Source organism: Haliotis rufescens, unplaced genomic scaffold (genome assembly GCF_023055435.1).
Source record: "Haliotis rufescens isolate VD_foot unplaced genomic scaffold, xgHalRufe1.0.p SCAF_39, whole genome shotgun sequence".
Classification (NCBI taxonomy): domain Eukaryota; kingdom Metazoa; phylum Mollusca; class Gastropoda; order Lepetellida; family Haliotidae; genus Haliotis; species Haliotis rufescens.
Genome location: NW_025964101.1, coordinates 3284577 through 3299564, shown reverse-complemented (window position 1 = coordinate 3299564; position 14988 = coordinate 3284577). Strand labels below are relative to the sequence as shown.

Below are 14988 nucleotides of genomic sequence, written 5' to 3'. Positions count from 1 at the left end.
GTTGATGTCTTGTCATCCCAAACTATCCACTATGCACAAATATGGTTCCTCTTTTATCCAGGAATTGGGTAATCAAACTCTCCATCCTTTCTGGAAAGACTGTTTGGAGGCTGTTCATGAACTCTCTACTGAGGCTACACTTGACACTTTTGATGCACTGTTTAGCGAACCTCTATTTTATAATATAGATATCAAGATTGACAAACAAACTGTTTTTTGGAAACAGTGGGTTGATGCAAGAGTGTATAGAATTTGCGATATATTAGATATAAACGGCTGTTTTTTATCATACAATGACTTTTGTAGAAAACATGAGTTCACATTGCCAATCATGCAATTTAATGGTATAGTTTCTGCAGTTTCAAACTATATTAGGAAGGCAAACATTAAAATGGAAAACACCATTAGACCTTTAGAATACAGTTTATTATTGACTAATCTTTTCTCATTAAAGAAAGTTTCTGAACATGCCTATTATACATTTTTGGGACCTTTGGTTAGTTGGAAAGACAGACAGAAATGGGAATTTATTTTTGGAGAATTAATCCATTTTTATAACCTTTTAATACAACCAAAGATACAAAGCTTCGGTGGTTTCAGTTCAGGATAAGTCATAGGATACTTACAACCAACTCATTTCTATTTTATATCAAGAAGGTGGACTGTGATCAATGTACTTTTTGCCGTGATGATAGAGAGACGATCGTCCATCTCTTGTGGGAGTGTGATATTGTACAGAATTTCTGGAAACAGTTTATGAGCTGGATAAATGACCAATGTGGACACATTCATAATCTAAATCTTTCAGCACAATTGATTATTTTTGGCTTTAAAAAATATCTTATAACTGATAAAGTGTTTGATTTTTTCATCTGGTTCACAAAATATTTTATCTATTGATGTAGAGTTCAAAATATACAACTGAATATACAGTTTTTAAAGAATGAACTCAAACTTCTATATAAGATAGAGAAAAGATGTTCTTTGTCCACAAACAGAGGTTTGGAATTTAACAAAGACTGGATGATGTACCATAACCTTTTTGAGTTTAGGAAACGTATATGTATATATTTATCTATATTCTTGTGTACATGCGTATATCATGGTATGCCCATGTGCCACTGTCTACATTTCCATATTATTCCACTGAAGCCACTGATTTGAGGTTTGAGATCTCTCTTTGAGAATTAATATATGTGTGTGTGTATGAAAGTGCTTGTGGCGTCCCTGTGTGAGTGTGTGTAAATGGTGTTTGTATGAGAAGGGTGAATGGCTGTTGTGCTTTTATGATAAAAAAAGGGATTCCATCATGTGATACATATATATTATGCAGTAAATCATTTATTATCATTGGTAATATCAATCATCATATTACAAATGAGTGAGTGAGTGAGTGAGTGAGTGAGTGAGTATGGTTTTACGCCGCTTTTAGCAATATTCCAGCAATATCATGGCGGGGGACACCAGAAATGGGCTTCACACATTGTACCCATGTCAGGAATTGAACCCGGGTCTTCGGCTTGACGAGCGAACACTTTAACCACTAGGCTACCCGACCACCCTATTACAAATGATGTGCAACAGTTAATGTATTAATATGTATTATAAAGTGTACAATGTATTTTGAATCCTGAATAAAAAGATTATTACAACAACAAAAATATCACCACCATAGGGATATCATAACCTGTTTTCAATACTTGGATCACAGACGTGTGGCCCAGGCATATGGGGTATGAATACAAATAAAATACAAAGACGGCACCAAAATGGCAGCTGGCTAAATTGATTGATGTTATAGACATGAAGACAAATACTTCAAACAAACCTGACAATGTCTTATGTCTTTTCTTTCTGTTTACATTTTTTCCAACTCAGAAATTTGATCTGGAATCTGAAAATAATTGTTCTACACCAAAAAAATATTTTGGCCTCAGTAATACAAACAAAATTGGTCACAAGATGTCCTGTAAAAACTTAACTGAGGGTTGTAAATTCCCATTTTGTTACTCCTTTCAAAGAAAGTCTTAGAGCAGGAACAGGAAACAAGTACCAGGCGCTAGCACGTCAAAACTACTCGAGTGACTAAGATCAATATTTATTCACTCACACAAACACCAAGGTAAGGTGTCATACCTTAATGGCCTCCACACGCGACAGCAACGTCCTGAAGGTCACCTTCAGGTCATCAGAAAAGCTCATAAATTCAATTCAAAACTTTCATTTCCATATATATATTTAAAACAACTGAAAAAGACTCTATTTACAAAATGAATATAAACAAGTTCAATATTCAAATAATCATATTACAAAATAGAACTTTATTCTGGTCTGGTATGAGCATGAAAGAAAAAATCTACAAGGGAGACAACCCCAAAACAATAACCCACTCCCACTGAATCTATAAATATAATCATGAAACCTCCACAAAAGAGTCCTACTATGCATGATGCCTGTAAATAAATCATCCAGTTTTCACCAGGCAAACCAGAGTCAGAAAGCATGCGGAATGATCCACATAACTGGGTACATAACTGGGTACAATGACCACCTCATCTGCTTTATAGTTTGTATGACCAGCAGGAGGTACTGCTGCTCTGCCCTGTAATCCCTGTCCTAGTATCAACATAATGGCTAATATAGAATCCTTAGAATGCATTCTTTCCTGGCAGTGATTATACATAAATAAAGCCAGTCTGTTATACACAACAGTTGGCAATATTCCAGCTTCCATATTTGACTTAAGAAGCACCCAAGGCACTCTCAAGATTATCACAACAAGTACGCTGTCATGGAGACCTGTAAGCCATCAAGTCCAGGCCAGACAAACAAGTGGTTGATATCATGAACACAATCCCACGCCATCCGCATGGTATGATGACACACATCACCTGACCAACTGATCCAGTTAAGTAGCCTCTCTCAACAAGCAACAGATGCTGGGAACCTATTCTAACCCAGATCCATTGCCTTAGGTGTCTTACACTGCACCATTCATATGCCCAAGATATAACAGATGCAATCTCATCAAAATCAGACCTTAGTTCTCGCTACCCCTAAACAAAGATCTGAAGACATCCTATTAGGGGTGCGTCGCTTACCAGACTATGAAAGTGACACTCGGAATGTGATTTCGAATCATGCAATCTCGAAAACTTTAACATGGGGTATTCCGAACGATAGTTACTGGTTTAACGACTGAATCCTTACAATCTAGACCATCTATTAGTCATTCCAGAATTTTTTTTGTTCAGGTTTCAAATTTGTAATCGAGAATTTGTCAAAATGTGCTTCGAAGTGTAGTTGCCAATTTGAAATTTGTGCCGTAAAGCACAAGACATCTGCCTTCTCATTGGTCATTCCATTGGCCGGTCAAAGTTCGCGCAAGGTCGGTCTGACGTGACCCGTAATGGGATGTCTTCAGATCTTTGTTTAGCGGTAGCGAGAACTAAGATCTGATTTTAATGAGATTGAGCACAGATGGTATGTGTACCTGTTCTATCCCAAGTCCCCATCGGTAGGTAGGTGCAGTGCTCACATCATTTCAAGGCTAAACACAAAGCTGATTAAATTCTCCTTCTTCAATGAATCTCCATAAGTCCCTCCATTGAACATTTTACTTAGTATATCTTCTTATTAATGGGGAGATATGACCCGGTAATCATTTTCCTCCAAATATTTAGAAAGGAAGTGTATGATGGCGCCTCGGACAGAAGATGATAGTTTCTTGGGCCCTGGTTCCTATCGTACTTCAGATAAAATGGACATCCTTCATCGAGAAACATTTTGGGTCTCATGGCTCTGTACTGCTTGTAAAAGTACACAAAGCATCTGTTTGGGGTCTGAGGCTTGGCAAACACTTTCAGGGAAAAACTGTTATTGATTGGGCGTTCTAAATATTCCTGCCCTTGTTCATTGGTCTTCAACAAAAGGTCTCCCCATTTCATGCCTAGGTGCTCTGCAGGCCGTCTGATGGCAAAGTATTTGGAGTTAAGAAACCACATAGTGTTGGTGAGGGTTTCAGGACTGTGGGCACCAAGCTGGCTGGTCTGGAACAACGTCTCTATGTCATTATCATCAACCGGAGAATGTTTCTGGGCCACAACTTTCCCACCTTCACTTATCTTCCTCTTTAGATAGTCTCGGCAAGACTGGAACGGTCTGTCCTTACTGATGGAGTATGGATAGCCAGCATCCTTCAGAAACATGTCCAGATGAACCTGCACATTTTTCAATGTTCTGGCGTTCAACTCTCGTCCATCCATCTTCCTTGCTTCCTTGAAATAGTCTAACAGCAACAAATTAAGTTTCTCCGGGGGAGTTGAAAGCAGATGAACATCTATGCCTGCCCTGTCAAAGTGAAACCTTCGGAACTGCTTCACAGAGTTCTTGACCACGTTTAGTGTCCCCGGGCTGAGATTGCTCTTCTTTGTTGTACCGCCATAGGAATCAACCGAAGCAGCTCCTAGAGATGCAGCAGGAAAACCCTCTTCTTCCATGGACACTGGAGAATCAAGTTCATTCTCAAACAAGTCTAAGTCTATGATGTCCTCGGGTTCTGGTACCTCAGGGCAAACCACATACTCATCGACACTTTTGGAAGAAGTTTGAGGCAAAGTCACCTGTGCCTCTTCACTTTGAAATGACTGTTCTTCATACACAGACTCTGTTTTGAAGCTAGTTTCTGAACCATAGGACTGAGACGATGGTGCCAGCAATGGTGTGTATTCATGATTAAAGTCAGAACCTTCTTTAGAGGCAGCTGCAAGCATAACCTGGGCTTGGTCAGCTTCTGGAAACGAGGGTTTCATTGAGTGTGTACTATGTCTATGGGAAGTGTAACAGCTACTGTCATCCTGTCTGCTTACATCTGTGTTTCCCAAACAATCAGAATGGCCCGTTGTTTTGAAAGCCTGTGCACAGAAGCTTTCACTGACCACATTACCACTGCTCTGTAGTAGTTCACTGAGCAAATATCTTTCTTTTTTCATGTTGTCAATCTCCACACACACATAGCCACTGACCTCCACAAACTCACTGAAGTTCACATGATTGTGACATTCTCTTCGTATATTTTGCAAAAGGGATCTGAAAAACTGTGCCGAGTGTTCCTTCTCCATAGTGCTGTCTGGTAACCTCCTGGAAAGACACAAAATCAAGTAAGTGTTTCATTAAATCAGACATAAACATTAATACCACCAGAGACAACAGACTAAGCCCAATGACCCAGGCTGAATGAAGAATGAAGCTTGAAACCATAGTTACAAGATTGGTTTAATGCCGGTCTGAACAGTATTTCAGTTATATCAGGGCATGTCTGCCAAGTGAGACGAACGTCCAGTGATACAGCACATAGACATTTACCAGTGATCTTGTGTGGTCATTTATTGATTTCATTTACTTCTGTAAAGGCCAATTTCTGGAATAACCTTTGCATTTCAATTTGAAAATCACCTCGAAACAAATGCAAACACTTGTTTTTTGTAGTCACAGACATGTTTTTGAGAAACAGGAGTGTTGTGAGACAAACATGATATCATGCTGGAAGGCTACGATATCATGCTGGAAGGCTACGATATTACACTGGAAGGCTACGATATCACACTGGAAGGCTACGATATCACACTGGAAGGCTACGATATCATGCTGGAAGGCTACGATATCACACTGGAAGGCTATGATATCACGCTGGAAGGCTATGATATCACACTGGAAGGCTACGATATCACGCTGGAAGGTTACGATATCACGCTGGAAGGCTATGATATCATGCTGGAAGGCTACGATATTACTCTGGAAGGCTACAATATCATGCTGGAAGGCTACGATATCATGCTGGAAGGCTACGATATCACACTGGAAGGCTAGGATATCACGCTGGAAGGCTAAGATATCACACTGGAAGGCTACGATATCACGCTGGAAGGCTACGATATTACTCTGGAAGGCTAGGATATCACGCTGGAAGGCTACGATATCACACTGGAAGGCTACGATATCACGCTGGAAGGCTACGATATCACACTGGAAGGCTACCATATCACGCTGGAAGGCTACGATATCACACTGGAAGGTTACGATATCACGCTGGAAGGTTACGATAACACGCTGGAAGGCTACGATATCACGCTGGAAGGCTATGATATCACGCTGGAAGGCTACGATATTACCCTGGAAGGCTACGATATCACGCTGCAAGGCTACGATATCACGCTGGAAGGCTACGATATCACGCTGGAAGGCTACGATATTACTCTGGAAGGCTACAATATCACACTGGAAGGCTATGATATCACGCTGGAAGGCTACGATATCACGCTGGAAGGCTACGATATCACGCTGCAACTACAACTCTGGATAATGCCTCATTTCAGGATGTAATTAAGTTTGTCAACACAGCAATTCTGAGGTGATGATTTTATTGGAACAATACAAATATGTCAACCATTTCAGAATGGTATTCATTCATTTTCCGGCATTAACAAGAAATAGATTGCTCAACTTTGGAAACCCTCTTAATTTCCCATACTGTCAAGTTATTCACAATAAAACATAACATTTTTGTGAATCAAAACAATAGTTCATAGTCATGATACTTGTTTTTCACACCCAACAACAGTTATATAAGTGTGTGTATATATAACTGTATATATATAAATATGTCAAACCAATTACTAGTGTGTGGATTCAGTGAACATTTTAACCACAAGGCTACCCCACCACCCCTATACATACAAACATAAATATCTAAATCCACACACTAACAATTGGTTTGATATTATTCATTCTTCGCGTTACAAACCAATCACACCTTCTTACAGATGTTGTAGTATATATATTTAACAGTAGAGTTAGCCATGGGTTACATATTGAAGGCCTTTGCAAGTCATTTCAAAAAGGCCTTTAAAGGTGCTGAACATCGTATCGTGTTAAAGATTATTGCACTGATATAGCTCTGTGTGTGTGTGTGTGCGTGTGCGTGTGTGTGCGTGTGTGTGTGTGTGTGCGTGTGTGCGGCATGCATGTGCATGTCAGTGTCAGTTTGTACTAGTCCGGACTAATGCTGATTAATAGTGCTAAGATATCATGCCACAGTTTAACATGCACAACCCACTCAGACACAGTATACTGACTCTGAACTGACCAGTCCTTGTTTTAGCCCCTGCGCGACAGGCAGGGTAACAACAAGTACAATCTATAACGTCTTTGGGTTTGATATGTACAAGGAATGTACCACCAACCTCTCTGCATATGCTCAATCCCTGGGACCACGGAGGCGGACAACAAATTTTGGCCTGTGTGACTCATGAAATCTGTATCATGACCAGATGATGATAATTACCCTGCATAGTTTGCTACAAGTTTCTATAAATTCCCATTAGGGCTACAACGGGTTTTTTGGGTACTCGGGTTGGGTAGGTAATGAGTAGGACCCGGGTACCCACAGGACTACCCAGACCTGTGGTTGGTCATGTGATATATTGTTTAATGACTTCAGTCAACTTCAGTGTATGCATGTGTATCTAAACACATTTTTCTACAGATTCCCATATGGTTGGTTGGTTGGTTGGTTTGTTGTTTAACACCGCACTCAGCAATATTCCAGCTATATGACGGGGGTCTGTAAATAATCGAGTCTGGACCAGACAATCCAGTGATTAATAACATGAGCATCGATCCACGCAATTGGGATCGATGACATGCATCAACCAAGTCAGCGAGCCTGACCACTGGATCCTGTTAGTCGACTTTTATGACAAGCATAGTCACCTTTTACGGCAAGCATGGGTTGCTGAAGACCTATTCTACCCCGGAATCTTCACGGGTCGATTCCCATATGGCAAGCAGAGATCACATGTATTGGTTCTTGGTACAAGGACAATGTCTACATAGATACAAGTTTCTTCAGATTCCCATATGGCAAGCGGGGATCACATGTATTGGTTCTTGGCAACAGGACAATGTCTATCTTGATTAGAGCAACCTCATGGTTAACAGGCATTTCATAAATTTTCCCACTGAGTGACCTGATAACGTTGATATTTTCAATAGTGGTGCATCTCATGTGATGCGACAAAAATAATACTTCACAAGACATCACAAATATTTATCTTATATAATATCTACTTATTATCAATGATTATGTATTTTCTAACTGATCTTCTCTGAATTCAATAGCATCACTGAGGTAGACTGAAAGTGAATGAGTGAGTGAGTAAATGAGCGAGTTTGGAATAATGCCGCTTTGAACAATATTCCAGTTATATTATGGCTGTGGGAGGAAAAGCTCCAAGTGATGCAGGTCTCAAGATTTTTTCCACTTTGGTAAAAACCCACGTGCACGGGTATGTTGATGACAAACCTAGAAACATAATCAGGACGAACCAGTATTCCAACCATAATCATAGGTTTCTGGTGTGCCGAAGGGACACAACTCTGCACAGTGAATTGTGATGCCTTAGACGACTGGGCCACCTGTTCCCCCGGACTGAAAGTTCAGGCAAGTGTTACTTCATCCGAGTGAGATATCAATAATAACAGATATCAGTAATAACAGATATCAATAATAACAGATATCAGTAATAACAGATATCAATAATAACAGATATCAGTAATAACAGATATCAATAATAACAGATATCAGTAATAACAGATATCAATAATAACAGATATCAATAATAACAGATATCAATAATAACAGATATCAATAATAACAGATATCACGCTGGAAGGCTACGATTTCACGCTGGAGGTGAGGTGAGGTGAAATTGGGTTTAACGTCGCGTCCAAGATTATTGCACTTATATAGCGACGTGCATGTACGTGTATGTGTTTGTGTGGCTGCTTGTACTAGTCCGGACTGATGCCGATTTATAGTGCTAGCTCACTGAGATACCATGCCGCAGTTTAACATGAATATCCCACTCAGACACAGTATACTGACTCCGAGCCGACCAGTCCTTGTTTTAGCCCCTTAATGCCGAGCGCCAGACAGGGTAACAACAAGTACCATCTTTTAACATCTTTTGGTATGACGCGGCTGGGGCCGTTCTCCGGGCGGACGCTCTACCACTAGACCACGGAGGCGGTCTCCGGGCGGACGCTCTACCACTAGACCACGGAGGCGGTCCCACACTCCGGGCGGACGCTCTACCACTAGACCACGGAGGCGGTTGATTTCACGCTGGAAGGCCATAATGTCATGTTATAATGGACAATAGATAGATAACTACAGTATTTATCAAATACACAATAAACCAGTATATATGATTTTCATATGACTTCTGCATCTTGTTTGTTGAAATAATAAGACAAACAATCTGCAAAACATGAAATAGTTTTGATCTTACCATAAAAAATGAAAAATTACTCAATACTCCTGCTATCTGGCCAATCAATTCAAATTTCTTAGAAAACCTATTCAGTGTATTGGGTCCATTATATGGGGATAGTGAGAGGCTGAATGTTATTTAATGCCACAATCAGAAAATTCCAGCAATAGGACAGCAACATGAAAATCATCAAGTCTGGACCTTCCACTGGAATCATGGGAAACAACAACATGCAATCAGCCAAGCATGGAGTTTGATCCTCCATCCCCTATCAGCTCTTACATCAAGCATGGGGTACTGGGGATCTAGTCAGCTCTTACATCAAGCATGGGGTACTGGGGATCTAGTCAGCTCTTACATCAAGCATGGGGTACTGGGGATCTAGTCATCCCTTGCATCAAGCATGGGGTACTGGGGATCTAGTCAGCTCTTATATCAAGCATGGGGTACTGGGGATCTAGTCAGCTCTTATATCAAGCATGGGGTACTGGGGATCTAGTCAGCTCTTACATCAAGCATGGGGTACTGGGGATCTAGTCATCCCTTGCATCAAGCATGGGGTACTGGGGATCTAGTCAGCTCTTATATCAAGCATGGGGTACTGGGGATCTAGTCAGCTCTTATATCAAGCATGGGGTACTGGGGATCTAGTCAGCTCTTATATCAAGCATGGGGTACTGGGGACCTAGTCAGCTCTTATATCAAGCATGGGGTACTGGGGACCTAGTCAGCTCTTACTACAAGCATGGGGTACTGGGGACCTAGTCAGCTCTTACTACAAGCATGGGGTACTGGGGGTCTAGTCAGCTCTTATATCAAGCATGGGGTACTGGGGATCTAGTCAGCTCTTATATCAAGCATGGGGTACTGGGGATCTAGTCAGCTCTTATATCAAGCATGGGGTACTGGGGATCTAGTCAGCTCTTATATCAAGCATGGGGTACTGGGGATCTAGTCAGCTCTTATATCAAGCATGGGGTACTGGGGACCTAGTCAGCTCTTATATCAAGCATGGGGTACTGGGGACCTAGTCAGCTCTTACTACAAGCATGGGGTACTGGGGACCTAGTCAGCTCTTACTACAAGCATGGGGTACTGGGGGTCTAGTCAGCTCTTATATCAAGCATGGGGTACTGGGGATCTAGTCAGCTCTTATATCAAGCATGGGGTACTGGGGATCTAGTCAGCTCTTATATCAAGCATGGGGTACTGGGGATCTAGTCAGCTCTTATATCAAGCATGGGGTACTGGGGATCTAGTCAGCTCTTATATCAAGCATGGGGTACTGGGGATCTAGTCAGCTCTTATATCAAGCATGGGGTACTGGGGATCTAGTCAGCTCTTATATCAAGCATGGGGTACTGGGGACCTAGTCAGCTCTTATATCAAGCATGGGGTACTGGGGACCTAGTCAGCTCTTACTACAAGCATGGGGTACTGGGGACCTAGTCAGCTCTTACTACAAGCATGGGGTACTGGGGGTCTAGTCAGCTCTTACTACAAGCATGGGGTACTGGGGGTCTAGTCAGCTCTTACTACAAGCACAGGGTACTGGGGACCTAGTCAGCTCTTACAACAAGCATGAGGTACTGGGGGTCTAGTCAGCTCTTACTACAAGCACAGGGTACTGGGGGTCTAGTCAGCTCTTACAACAAGCATGGGGTACTGGGGACCTAGTCAGCTCTTACAACAAGCATGGGGTACTGGGGACCTAGTCAGTTCTTACAACAAGCATGGGGTACTGGGGACCTAGTCAGCTCTTACAACAAGCATGGAGTACTAGGGGGTCTAGTCAGCTCTTACAACAAGCATGAGGTACTGGGGGTCTAGTCAGCTCTTACAACAAGCATGGGGTACTGGGGACCTAGTCAGCTCTTATATCAAGCATGGGGTACTGGGGACCTAGTCAACTCTTACAACAAGCATGGGGTACTGGGGACCTAGTCAGTTCTTACAACAAGCATGGGGTACTGGGGACCTAGTCAGCTCTTACATCAAGCATGGGGTACTGGGGACCTAGTCAGTTCTTACAACAAGCATGGGGTACTGGGGATCTAGTCAGCTCTTACTACAAGCATGGGGTACTGGGGACCTAGTCAGCTCATACAACAAGCATGGGGTACTGGGGACCTAGACAGCTCTTACAACAAGCATGAGGTACTGGGGACCTAGTCAGCTCTTACAACAAGCATGAGGTACTGGGGATCTAGTCAGCTTTTACATCAAGCATGAGGTACTGGGGACCAAGTCATCTCTTACATCAAGCATGGGGTACTGGGGACCTAGTCAGCTCATACAACAAGCATGAGGTACTGGGGATCTAGTCAGCTCATACAACAAGCATGAGGTACTGGGGACCTAGTCAGCTCTTACAACAAGCATGAGGTACTGGGGACCTAGTCAGCTCTTACAACAAGCATGAGGTACTGGGGACCTAGTCAGCTCTAACAACAAGCATGGGGTATTGTGGACCAATGAAGATTTGAAATACCCTCTTGGTACCTGGAAAGAATATATCCACAGTTGGGATCCTAAGAGCCAACAAATGTGGATCAGGTGGTCACAATGTTTGACCTGGCTGATTGTGTCATCATACCCAGAAAGTGTTGATCATTGCTCATGCTGTCAATCACTGGTTTGTCTCATCCAAATCTGATTATTTACAATTGTTGAGTCAAAATGTTATGTCACATCAAGAATATTTCAGCCATGTTATGACAAACCGCTGCAGCAATGCAGTAATACGTGATGGCTGTGGCATAAAACAACATTCACTCACTCCATGATAAAGAAGTGTCATCTCATTTCAGCTTCCTCATAAAATTTTCTTTGCCAACGGAAGTCCTGCAGCTACAACTATTTTCCTCCATATGTAAGTAAAAGGCGACCACATCATCTGCTCAGGCAAGTACCACATGAACTGGGTCCCTGGAATCTTGTTGATCCTCAGATAAAAGGGAAACTCTTTATCTAACGTCATCTTGGGTCTCTTGGCTCTATATTGCTTATAAAAGTCCACAAAACATCTCTCAGGATCTTCCGGCTTTGCAAACACTTTTAGAGAAAAGGAACTGTTTATTGGACGTTCAAGGTACTCCTCGCCATCCTCACTGATCTTCAATACAATATCTCCCCACTTCATGTTGAAATGTTCCCCTGGTTTTCGTTTGGCAAAATATTTTGAGTTTAGGAACCACATTGTGTTAAAGAGGGAGTCTGGGTTGTGTGCTCCGAGAAGGTTCTTTTGGAACATGACCTCGATGTCGTTGTCGTCTATCGGCACATGTTTTATACCCGCCCGGGTCTTCCCACACTCATCCTGTTTACTCTTGATGTAGTCTCTGCAAGGTTTGAACCTATCGTCCCTGGTTATAGAATAAGGATATCCTTCTTGTTTCAAATACCTCTCAAGATACACTTGAGTGTTCTTCAAAGAACCCACTGTTAAGTCACTTCCATCAGACTTTTTTGCCCCGATGAGATAGTCCAGCAACAGATCATTCAGTTCTTCAGGAGGGGTGGCCATCAAATTAAATTCATGACCGGATTTCTCAAAGTGATACTTCTTGAATCGCTTCACCACAGATTTCAAGACATTTAAAGAACCTGGATTTGGAGCTTTCTGGTGCTTCTCGAGAAAGAGCATGCTGGAATCAAATGATGTATTTGGTCTGAAATCTGCGAAACTGTGTTCTTGAAAGGAAGAGGTAAAGTCAAGAGGGCTGTTCACCAGTTCATCATCAAACATGTCCAGGTCTATGACTTCATCATCTGCAGTGTTTGCGTCTGCTGGTTCCTGCGAGTCTCCTACATCCTCGGCAAGAGAGTCTGGCAGCGTCACCTGAATCTCACTGGTCCCGGAAGCAATGTTCAGCACGTCACCAGACGGCTCGGATTCCGAACTGAAGGACTGATTGCTGACTGATGCTGGAGACCGGAGAGGAGTGCTTTCAGCGTATCCCGACACCATCCTCCTCTTAACCCTGGGACTAGTGGACTGGAATGTACTCCGGTATGCTTCATCGGAACCCATCTCAGAGCAGGACTGACTCCTGATTGAAGTGGGCTTGTGGAGGTTGAACTGGCCGATGTCGAGTCCTGGTTTTCTGTCACTCTGTGAGGAGCCTCCTTCATGGAGATCCTGAGTCACTGGAAGATGAGGTAGTACCATGGAATCAGAGTTTCCTCTGCTGGGGAAGACAGGCTGACAGCTAACTGAGCCGACACTCTGCTGACTAAACACTTTGACATCCTTGTCTATGGTGTCTCGAGGAGGTCTCACATCTTTTCTTCTCATCTTTTCAGGAGGTTGCGACTGACCTTTTCCTGAGGTCATGAACACTTTTGTACAGAAGCTCTCACTGACCACATTACCACTGCTCTGTAGCAGTTCACTGAGGACGTATCTCTCCTTCTTCATGTTGTCAATCTCCACACACACATAGCCACTGACCTCCACAAACTGACTGAAGTTCAAGTAACTTCTACACAATCCTTGAAGCTTCTCTACAAAGGATGTAAAGAACTGCGCAGAGTACTGATCATCCATTGTCTCCCACGTTGTGCCTTCCAATGATCCTAGGAGGAAGAAAATAACCATGAGTTAGAGATTCCTTGTTATACCACGTTCATGGGTGCTGAGCTTCAAACACGGCAAAACTTCTGCGAACTGGTGTGGCAGAAGGAAAATAAGGAAAAAATTACCGTATTATGTTTCAGGTCTTGGTCTGGTCACAAATGATCTGCCAATGCAGCTTCTGGTTTTTTAGAAGTTTAAATCTAAATATTTTTTAATGTAATTTTTATATGTCTAAGATGTTTTTTGCCTTCCACATATAAGAATTATGTTGATAGAAGGATATTTTATTAATCTAAAGAGAAAAAAACATCATTCTTGACCAATTTATTTACAAAAACAACTGCTGAACAACTTATTAAATAATGTGGCCTATTCAGGCACAATACCAGTAATAACAAAACATTCTTTCAGTATAACATTTTATTGAAGGACTACGAGTCCAGTATGCATGAAATTTTCACAAAACATTTCAATACATCAATTCTACTATGTATGTAAGGTGATAAGAGGTAAACTCTTAACCCTGCAGCCAGCGGTGAGAGTATTAGGATAGAATCTTATACCACATTTTAAGCACGCTCTACCCGAGTTGTAATTGAACAGCGCCTTTGACGATCAAGGGGAGATAAATACGTCCCTACCAAGGAACTCAGTATTGGGTCACGACAAAATGTCAAAAATCCTCGTGCGATATGGTAAATATTGAAATTAAATGGGTGCACAAAACAAAACAAAACTTTGAAATAAAAATATTTCAACATGATTACCTTTCTGAGAGAAAATATATGCAGTTATCGCCGAAAACACTCAGCGATTCAACTTCGACGGTCCATCAGCAGCATTCGGAATTCATCGTGTGTTTCCGTCAGTCACAAGCTATACAATTTGTTTGGTACAGGATATCATAAGTTTCCATACGAAGTTCCGATTGGACATTGTTCTCGCGAATAAACCTTATTGGCCATGTAAACGATCATACACAATTATAACGTATTCTGATTGAGAATATGTTCGTAAATCAGTTGAATGCATAGTTATATAGCATGTCGTTGATGTTTTGTGCCCACACAAAAGAGA

General features: G+C 41.9%; 1 protein-coding gene across 4 annotated transcripts; it reads right to left on the bottom strand.

The window, feature by feature from the left end:
• Nucleotides 1-3350: 3350 nt before the first annotated feature.
• Nucleotides 3351-14766, bottom strand: LOC124149192. Of its 4 annotated transcripts, none has more exons than XM_048381489.1 (3): nucleotides 14679-14760; nucleotides 12108-13910; nucleotides 3351-5139 (listed from the first exon to the last, which is right to left on the bottom strand). In XM_048381489.1, exon 2 carries the CDS (start codon nucleotides 13879-13881, stop codon nucleotides 12148-12150), a length of 1734 nt encoding a protein of 577 aa, XP_048237446.1. In that variant the 5' UTR covers nucleotides 13882-13910; nucleotides 14679-14760; the 3' UTR covers nucleotides 3351-5139; nucleotides 12108-12147. The 4 variants fall into 4 exon arrangements, with proteins under 4 accessions (XP_048237446.1, XP_046376579.2, XP_046376580.2 ...); XM_046520623.2 differs by having other exon boundaries at nucleotides 12112-13910; XM_046520624.2 differs by lacking the exon at nucleotides 12108-13910 and having other exon boundaries at nucleotides 14679-14766.
• Between the last annotated feature and the right edge of the window lie 222 nt (nucleotides 14767-14988).